Source organism: Psammomys obesus, unplaced genomic scaffold (genome assembly GCF_907164565.1).
Source record: "Psammomys obesus unplaced genomic scaffold, mPsaObe1.curated_primary_1811, whole genome shotgun sequence".
NCBI classification, from domain to species: Eukaryota; Metazoa; Chordata; class Mammalia; order Rodentia; family Muridae; genus Psammomys; species Psammomys obesus.
Genome location: NW_026587216.1, coordinates 17,251,507 through 17,261,937, shown reverse-complemented (window position 1 = coordinate 17,261,937; position 10,431 = coordinate 17,251,507). Strand labels below are relative to the sequence as shown.

General features: G+C 41.3%; 1 protein-coding gene across 1 annotated transcript; it reads right to left on the bottom strand.

Moving 5' to 3' along the window:
• Positions 1–1,785: 1,785 nt before the first annotated feature.
• Positions 1,786–4,769, bottom strand: Pmp2 (peripheral myelin protein 2). Its single transcript, XM_055603487.1, has 4 exons — positions 4,697–4,769; positions 3,419–3,591; positions 3,155–3,256; positions 1,786–1,836 (listed from the first exon to the last, which is right to left on the bottom strand). The coding sequence occupies exons 1-4, from the start codon at positions 4,767–4,769 to the stop codon at positions 1,786–1,788; spliced, it is 399 nt and encodes a 132-aa protein (XP_055459462.1).
• Between the last annotated feature and the right edge of the window lie 5,662 nt (positions 4,770–10,431).

Here is a 10,431-nt window from a genome sequence, read left to right as displayed (position 1 = left end):
ATGTTACATAAACACGTTTTTGTTTTTATCCAAAGTGTGGGATATGGGACTGCCTTAGTCTGTTCACAACTGATAATTGCTTTCTGAGGCTCAGAGAGGGGGTGTGTTCTTTGCCAGCTGGAGATAGTTTAACTCTGAGGACTCTGAGAGGGTAATACCAGAACCCAGAGAGAGAAAAGGGCAATTTGAAAGGATGCTTCAAGGAGACAGTCAGAGAGGAAGAAGGCTTCTGGTTTGGTGGACTGCAGCCCTGACAACTGAGATTGGTATTCCCCCAGAGAACTGACGACCCTAATCAGCTGGAAGTAGTCAAGGAGAACTCTGCCCCCTGTCCCCATTAACCTTCTTTCTCTCCTCTTGGTGTTAGGGTATTGGAAGGGGTTGGGATGGAGTGGGGGAAAAGAGGCATAAGAAACCAAAATAAAATAAAGTAGATGAAAAGTAGCATCTACAGGCATGACTCCAGTGATCTTCCTCCATCTAGACCCCACCTGCTAATTATTATTATTATTATTATTAACCATCTCCCAAGATAACACCACTAGCTAAGGGATCAGGATTTCAACACATGAGACTGTAAGAGCCATCGCATTATTCACACCATGACAGAAACCGTGGATTTACAAGGATTCCACTGCATTTCTCAATGTTTCTTTCTGCGTTCTCTCAATCTGTATTAGTATTTTCCTTTTTCCACTGTGAACATCTGATTGCCATGAACAGTCACACAATTATCATTTACACAATCATATGTTACAGTTTCATTCTTACACAAGCACAGTAGCTCCTCATTTTTGCTTATCAAAGGTTACCGGATCCAGTAATTTTATGACTATTTATTTATCTAGCAGAAAAGAGGCCATATGTTCATGAGGTCTTGTGCAAGAATGTAACGGCTTTATTCATCATGTACATACACTGGTTATAACCCAGTTGTCTCAAGAGAAGGATGGATAACTAAAAAGATACAGTGATGCAATGGAATAATCCTCAGTAATTAAAAAAACATACTACTACATGGGACAACGATGATGAACCCGAAAAACATCATGCTAAGTTTTAAAAGGCAAATAGAAATGAATGCACGAGGTCTGGTTCTATTTTAGGCAAAACTAATCTAGAACCAAATCAGTACCATCCTTGCTTCTGGTATGTTGAGGCAGAGCAAAATATTACCTGGGGAGGGAGATGAAGAAGCTATCTGAGAATGAGGAAATGTGTTAATTAATTGGAAAGCACAGGTACATAGGTACATGTACTCGTCATAACAGTTCAGTGTCCATAATAGCTGTGTATCTCATTGTTTGTAGATTACAAAGCTTTGGCTGAAATGGAATAGAGGCTGCTTCAGTTTGCTGAAAGTAGAACTCCCCCCCACCCCCAATTTAACCCAGCTCTTCTTGTTTTGTCTATTTGTGATTTCCCCTGCCTCATAACTGTGCAGACCTCTGGAGACATTTATCACTGTTCAGGACAATGCTCTTACTTTTTTTTGTGTATTTGATTTCTTCTTTTTACCATTATTTCAAACAGTACGATCAACGGCCCAGGTTGTCACTTAGCAGACAGCGATTTTTATGGGATGTCTTTGTGTCTGGTCAATATGGAAGGATTAACATATGAAGACATGGATGAAAATGGAAAATGTCTAAATTAACATTTTAGGTTAATTCTCAATTTAAACCTTTCCCTATAAGACATGTTATGACAAATGCAAAAACCAGACTGCAGTGTCCTCCAGTCTTGCTGAATGATTCCCATTCTTAGGCGAGCACAACGATTTTCTCAGACCTTCTCATAAATTCTGGTGCAGACCACACCCTTCATCTTACATTCCTTAAAAGAGGATATAAGTTAGAGAGCAGGACATTTGCAGTAAAATAGCTCTTTGCAACAAACTTGTAAGATTACATTTAGAAAGGAATAAAATATCTATATGCCAACTCTCTGGCTAGTCACAATTATGATCACTGAAATTTGTGAAAAGCTTTTAAAATCAATCTCATACTATACATAATTTTTTATTAAGCAGAAATTTTGTGCATAGTTCAGGTGCATTTAAATCTAAGAAAATTTTCACAGTTATAATGTTTAAAGTTGGTTGTCAGCTTTGTGGGAGCTAGAACCATCCATCACAAAGACAAACAAACCTCCCAGCACATCTGTGAGGGAGAACCTACACTGGGTTAAGTGAGGTGGAGAGACCTGAAGACCTGACACATGCTAAATTAGAGAGGTGCCATTCCACGGCCTGTGGCCTTAGACTAGGACAGAGGAAGTAGCCTGGCATTAATGTCTATCCTTCCTTGCAACCTGATGTTCATGACCACCAGCCTGAAGCAGCTTTTCTGCTCTCCGTGGTATCTCCTCTAGCTGCAGGTCAAAATTAGTTCTTATCTCTGAAGACGCTCTTTTATCTGGTTTTGATCACGAGGAGAATAGTGACTAATATAAAAAAGTGTTTTTCATGTTTGCCTTACCCAGAGAGCAGTCAAATACATTTCCTAAGAGATTTGTCTGGGTTGACCTAGAATGAGGCCCCCATGTTATAACTGACCCTATGTCCATCTATTGTCCAGTAAGAGCTAAGACACACTACACGCTAAAAGAAATATTCACACAGTTGAGGACTGTGTGTATATTTAATGTGTTTTCATTCCTGAGCACTGAGCCACTGTCTTGACATTTCCTTAGGGTCCACCTTGTGGACTCTTTCCTCATACTGATCTGTTAAGTAAAAAAGGTCTCCAGAGCTTAGGGCTCAGATTGCATTTTTTGATATTATAAGTTCTTAACTACTCCTGAGAGTAAAGCGCTTTTACTACAAACATTCTATAATTGAGCCTGTCAGGGTTATATTTTACTTTTGAAGTATAGGCTTACTTTTTTGGTTGTAAGTTTAAACAAATGACATTTATCCATATTTTCGTTAACTTTATTATTTATAGATACTACTACTTAAAAATCTTGACCTAATATGTGTAAGACTCAAACATAATTTTTTTTACATGGTTTTCCACTCAAGAACTAACTGACTTTATTCTTGGCATTATTGCCAATTTGTATTCTAAATAACAAGAAACATTTTGAAAGAAGCATAATCAATGTATTTGTACGGCATCATTTCTGTCTTGAGAACTGGGAAGATTCTTACCACAATCATTTTCCCATCCAGCAACTTTCTCTTTATGGTTGTCTCTTTACCATTCCACTTCTGCACTTGCTTCAGGCAGCCTCTCTCCAGTGTCACGATGCTCTGCAAAGACAAGTTCGTGTCGTTGGCTTGCCTCAACTTCTGTGACCTATGTCTCAACAAGTCACATTCATTCTCCTCCCGCCCCCTATAAATCCTAAAAGAAATAATCCTGCCTCTCGATAGTCAATGGAACAACTTTCAGGGAAAAATATTACATATTACCTTGGTTTTCCTGTTGTCAGCTGTGGTTTCTTCAAACTCCTGGCCCAGCTTGAAGGAGATCTCCGTATTTTTAAAGGCACTTTCAGTTCTTATGGTCAGATAATCCCCCTTCTTGCTGATGATCACATTGGGCTTAGCCAGATTTCCCAGTTTTCTGTTGGCTAACCCCACACCTGAAAAGCAAGGCGAGGTCAGATTGTGTAGGGTAAACAGCATGTCTGAGGGACGGTGGTGGCCGTATTCTGTGTTCAGCGGTACCTTCAATGAGTAGATGGCAGGACTTCCTACCAAGGACTTCCTTGTACGTTTCCCCAGTGAGAGAAAATGCATGTTAGTGACACAAACGTGTTAGTGTAGTCTTACAACAGTGATGCCTATATATTGCAAAATAAAACTATTCATTTGCAGGAGTTCAATTTGTCCACTTGGCCATGCCCAATGCTACCCTCAGCATAAAATAAGTTATTTCAGATTTGTGTGATACATTAAAGATATTTTAGTTTGTATTTGCAAACGTTATAGCTTCTTCCAATGAGATTATCTCCCCTCCACACACACCTTTCTGTAATATCTTCTTTGTCAGTAGGAGCTATGGATATACAGAACAACCCCCATCAGATTCTTGGTAGAATCTCATTTCTGACATTTCGTAGTTCTGAAATATGCCTGGTGAAAACACAAACCAAACCAAACTGTCCATCATTCTTTTCTGTCTTCCAACACCGGGATGTGCAGATTTAGTGTGACTGAGTTCAGACTCACTGTAGTCAACCAGTTCTTTTGATAGCAGAACTTCCACAGGTTACAAAATCTTCATCTAGGAAATGTTTCATTTGTCAAGCTTCACACACTTACACTGTTATTTAATAATGGACAAACTCAAGGCAGAGAAAGAAAAATAATTTTTAGTTTGGATAAAGATTAAAATTTTAAGTTGTCGTTTCCTGGTATTTAACTCTTACTCTTATGTGCACATTAATTTCTATTAAACTGCCTTTCAGAAAATCCCAGAATATGGATTGACTTAAATTATAATATTTTTTCCGCAAATCTCCAGTGACAAACCTGTGAACCTGCCTTCAAGTTCCATGCATTTAAATAGCTTCATTTAAGTTCTAACAATTTAGTACCAACAAAGTGGAAGTAAATTTTATGAATGACAGAGGGATTGCATTTCAGCCCACGCAACATTCCGCAGACTCCTGTGGGGGGAAAACATTAGAGGGAAATCTTGTGCATCTTTCTTTAAAGGGACATTCGCTGTGGAGTATTTCTCACCCAGAGCTTTCATGTAGTCGTCAAAGTGCTCGCTGGAGACAAGTTTCCAGGTGCCCAGGAATTTGTTGCTCATTGTGATGGATGAGGGAACTCAGCACAGCTTCTGTGGGATGTGGGAGATGCCCATGAAATGCTGAGACCTTACACAGATCTTTTCAAAGAAACCCAAAGCATGTGACTCACACTGAGAACCAATGGGGAAAGGCGGTGACAAGGACTGGGTGATGAATGGCTCTTAAGTCATAAGCTGCCTATCCATGGGTGGAAGAAACCACCACATAATGTCCCTGTGTTTCCAAAGCCATTAAAATAACTGAAATTATTCTTTGAATCTTCAAAACGTCTTTTTTTTTTGGTTGATCTTACATTGAGAGGAATGTTCAAGTTCTTTTATATATTATACAATCGTGTGTGTGTGTGTGTGTGTGTGTGTGTGTGTGTGTGTACGCGCATGTGCGTATGCTTGCGTGTAGGCACCTTGCTGATTTTATGCCTGATTCTGCACAATTGAGATTCTTTTCCATAATATTTTATTGATTATGTAGAAATTTCATATAATGCACCCCAGACACACTCACTTCTAGTCCTTCCACATCTGCCCCCTACCCTTATGACTTCTCCTCCCCAAAGAAGAAGAAGAAGAAAGGGGAAGAAGGAGAAGGAGAAGAAGAAGAAGAAGAAGAAGAAGAAGAAGAAGAAGAAGAAGAAGAAGAAGAAGAAGAAGAAGAAGAAGAAAAAGAAGTCCAATTTGTGTTACTCATATACTCGCTGGAGCATCCTTATCATAATTTTTAAGAGTTCTCTTCAATGGCTTCTATCTAGGCTGTTACTTTTTGGGGGGATCAGGGGATGCGGGGGTAGGGGTTGTCACAGAATTTTTTAAAGGAGGAGAAAGCCTGTGAGCATTGTATCAAGAGTCTCAAATATGCTGTGGGAGAGAAAAGGAGGACTACAGTGTGAGGACACATTCAGAGGTGAGGGAGGCTTGGCATAGTTGGCATGTTCTGGGCAGGCCGAGTAGGCAGACAAGAAGGTCAGTCTGTCACAGCAGAGCACAGAAGCTGTATTCAAGCATCAGGATGAGAAGCAGCCCTGCGGCATGCCCTTTGACCACAGCTGAGATTTCATCTCCTTTTAAGAAGCAAACCTGGAGAGAAGAATTCTTAGTTTCTATGACAACATTGAATTAAAGGCATTTAATAAAAAGCCAAAGATTTGTAGAGAGATGATTTTCTATAAAATAATGCTAACCAATGCTGACAGCTCACTGTAATATGGTCCCATGTAAGCTGCTTAGTTCTGATTGTCTCATTTCATCCTCTCAGTCCCACGGGAGACACAGTTTAGTTGGACAATTAGGAAGACTGCATCCTGAACTTAGACAACCTAGTTCCAATACTAAAATGAAAGTCAGAACTTAAACTAGCATTGTTCCCCAGTGCTGGATCCTAGACTAGCATCTGGACTAGTATTTCCCAGCACACACACACACACACACACACACACACACACACACACACACACACCCCACCTGCATGCACACACATGAGCACACACACATATACGTGAACACACGTACACATGCATGCATACACGCACACACACATGCACACACTCACACCCACGCACATAGACCCCAACTAACAGAAATTCTAATATCACCATGGCATTTTAGAAGGACATTCTCTCTCTTCTCATAATCAAAAGTGACAATCAAATAAGCCAGGTGACATATCAGAATCCCAATTTTGACCAAGGGGAGCAAATGTCTATCTAGTGTATACTCACATGTTGCTCCCAGAAAAGGCTGGATTGTTGCCATGCCTTCCTAACAGATTTTCTACACTAGCATTAATTCTCGCTGAGGGACAGCTAATATCAACAGATTTTACAATTTTTTGGTGCACAAGTTCCCAGGGTTCACAGCCATGGAAATAAATACCTCACAGTCACTTCACTCCTAACCTATAGAATCATTGGCTTCAAAGGCTCAGGTCCTAGTACGAAAGCTGGATCATCACTGTTGCAGTCATGTGGTTTGGCTTCAAATTGACTGAGAAATGAGGAATTGCATCCTGGGAGCCAAATCTCATCTTCTGCTGCCAGTGTCTGGAAAACTCAGCATGGGTTCCAATAGTGAACAGGACAGTTCCTTAGCAACCAATCTGCTCCCAAACCCAAGGTGACATAAGTGGAGAAAGCCCACTGTACTGGGATGGGGGTGGGGAGACAGCAATTAAAGGGGCTGTTGCAGAAGGCTAAGGCAAGAAGATCTCAAGTTCAAGGCCATTGGGATAACAGTGAGACTCTAATTTCTTAGACAACAACAAAGGCACTTGTAGTTAATATGTTATTTTCATCCCAGAACTTTACAAAATGATGGCATTATTCATACCTCCACAAGCTTTTGTTGTCCTTATTCTATTAAGAAATACAACAGTCAATGTGTAGGGTTTTTTTTCTGCACAAGTCAGTGAAGGTTTTCACACCACCCTACCAGAGCTAACTATTCAGGCAGATTACAAGAGGAAGTTTGTGTGGGTTTCAATGGTCTCTGGGTTGAGCATAAAAATAGTGATGGAGCCAGGTACAGTGGAATATGCCTACAATCCCAACACTCGGGGAGGTAGAGGCAGGGGCATCTCTGTGAGCTAGAGGCCAGCTTGGTCTACAAAGCAAGTCCTGACAGCCAAGGCTACACAGAGAAACCCTGTCTCAAAAAAAAATGGTGTTTAAGATTCATAATATGCCCCATATACTGCCATGGTAAAACACTTACAACACTGACGAAATTTTAGATCAATAAAATAATCCCTTGTAGGCAAATCATCAATTGTATCTGACTACCAAAGTTGACCAGATGAACAAGCACCAAGATGAGATTCTGAGGTCAATGTGTGGGCCAAAGTTGCAAATCAAAGTGATGGGAGAAATCTGAAGTGAAGCAAACTCAAGGCATTAGGAGATTCGTGAAGAAATGCCCTAGAGAGGATAGAGAACAGACTTCAGAACCGTTGTAACTGGATGCATGTGTTCACACTTAAACTCAATGTTAGTAAAGTCAAGGAAGTTTTGCTATGCTGTGGACTTAATACCCTACCTCTCAACAGTGAGCTGCCCGTGTTAATTCTTGACACAGGTAAGGTTTTTGAATCATACACTGAAAACCAAACCAAAAGACTTAAAGAAAATGGATGAGGAAAGCATACTCATAAAACGTGTCATGGAAATGTTTCTTATGTACAGTTTTCCGGCTGCATTACAGTCGCTCATCTTGGAAAAGAAAGAGAATAGCTGTGTAGCAAATGAACAGAAAGAGTCTTCATAATTTTTCCCAGGATGACATGTCTCCCAACCATGATATTGCATTTCTGTTTAAGAGATTTAAGAGATGGCTAAATGCAAGTTGCTGTTGGAGATGTTGGCGACACAGTGTTGGCTCCTGCCTTCAGGAGTTCTCTAATTAGGAAGATGACTATTTAACATCCAGGGACACTCGGTAAACAATTACTGTCCAAGGCAGTCAGCAGATGGGGACCAGGAGAATGCCACTGAGGAGCCAGTGACTGTGGCCACACAGGAAAGTGCTTGGTACAGTTTCATTTGTAAAATCTGAGTATGGGAGGTGTGTGTGTGTGTGTGTGTGTGTGTGTGTGTGTGTGTGTGTATTCATGTGCATGAAAGAAAGTGTGTGTGTATGCTAGGGAGCATTTGTGGAGCTCAGAGGTTGTCAGTCTCGCTTCCTGCCTTGTCTGAGGCCCTGTCCAGTGAGCTTCCTGGGATTTCCTTGTCTCTGCTATCTTGCTGTAGGAATGCTGCTGTTACAGAATTAGGCTATTGTCTCTAGCTTTCTTGTGGTTCTAGAGATTCAAATTCAAGTCCTCACACATGCGTGGCAAACACTTTCCCACTGACTCACCTCCTCAGACCTAATTTATTTAGCTTCTTGGATGTATTGTGAGCAGTAATCTGATTCATTAACGCTCAAAAAACTGTCCGTCGGGGACCTGGTGATATTTTGAGGCATTACGTTGGGACCAAATGTCCAACTCTTACTCTTCCATGCTTCAAATAAATACCTTTTTGAAGTTAAAGAATGCTGGAATTAAAATCGCTTTCTTAATGCAAACCATACCTTGTAGCTGCCTCAGTAACGAAAAATGCAGTGTTTCGGTTACTATGGTGATAGCTGTATTTTATGCTGTCCCAAAGGTAGCTAATAACATTTCTCTCATGGGATGGTAATAAAAACGGAAAAAGGAGCTATGAATCCCCCAAATGATGCAATTAGCTTTGTTCTTTGATAGAATCTAATGCTCTCTGGATCTTCTCCAAGGGCAAGTGTAAGATTTCACCTCATTATTTCTAATAAAGCTGAGAACCGAAGGCGGTGGCTGGGGACCAATCAAAGATGGGCCTTCCACATTCCATCCTCTTGCCCTGGCCATTCCTGCATCTGCTGAGCTTCCCACAGCCATGCCGCCTCCTTTGTCTTTGCTCCTGGGGAGAAAGTGATGTTAACATTTTCCAAATACATTCAAGCAGGCTGACCTTTCTGGGATCAGAACAGAATGCTGTAGAGGACATTTTTAGGATGCAGCCCAGCCATAGTGCTGACAGAGGAAAAGGGTCTCTTTACAACAATTCACTTGCAAAGCATACTGGAAAGTGTGTGTGTGTGTGTGTGTGTGTGTGTGTGTGTGTGTGTGTGTGTGAGAGAGAGAGAGAGAGAGAGAGAGAGAGAGAGAGATTTCATAAGGAACAAATAAAAATCCATGAAGAGTCAGGTGACCTAATCATGTATTGCGCAGGCATGTGCCTTGCTTCCTCCTTCGTTTCTTTGATTGTGTCTGAGAATTTTGTTTTCAGAAACTGCGGTGGCTCAAGGCTGTGAGAGTGTAATCTGCATGTGACCTTCAAATATAAATAGTTGAAATTAGGAGGGAGTAACCTCAGATGGCTAAAATTACACGTGCAGTTTCCACATTCTAGCTGAGTCTAGAGAGCAGAGCATGCACATGATTGTTGGTTCTCTGGGAAGGTGAAACCTCTCGAGTTGTGCAGATGTGGGGTCATCCTAGCTGCTGCAACAATTGTCAGGAGTTCAACAGCTCATCCTGAGGTTCAGGGCTTGCTGGGTGCTTCTCCAGTGCAGAGGGAGCCAGTTGCTCTGTGAGGTCACTTGGAGATTCTAGATACCTTTGCTTCGGGCCTACGTGATGCTTTTGTCTTTCAGACATGAATGAATGGGTTACTTGATTTAAGTTTTGGACCCAGCATCCTCATATTATAGTCTCTCTCTCTTTCTCTTTTTCTCTCTTTCCCTCTTGCTCTCTTGCTCTCTCTGTCTCTGTCTCTCTATCTCTCTGTGCACATGAGCACTCTTGTGGGTGTATAGGTGCACCTGTGTGTGACTGTGGAGGCCCAAGGACAACTTCCGGTTTGTTCCTCAGGAATCCTCCTCGGCTTTGGGAAGCAGGGTGGCCTGGAACTCACAGATTAAAGCTAAGCTGGCTAGCCTGTGAGCCCAGGCTTGCAGCTGTCCAGTGCTGGGATGACAAGTGGACTCGGTGTACCCAGCACTTTCGTGTAGGTTCTAGAATTGAGCTCGGGTTCTCATGCTTGAAAGGCAAACACCTTTACCAACTGAGCCTCTTTCTTTCTTTCTTTCTTTCTTTCCTTCCTTCCTTCTTTCTTTCTTTCTTTCTTTCTTTCTTTCTTTCTTTCTTTCTTTC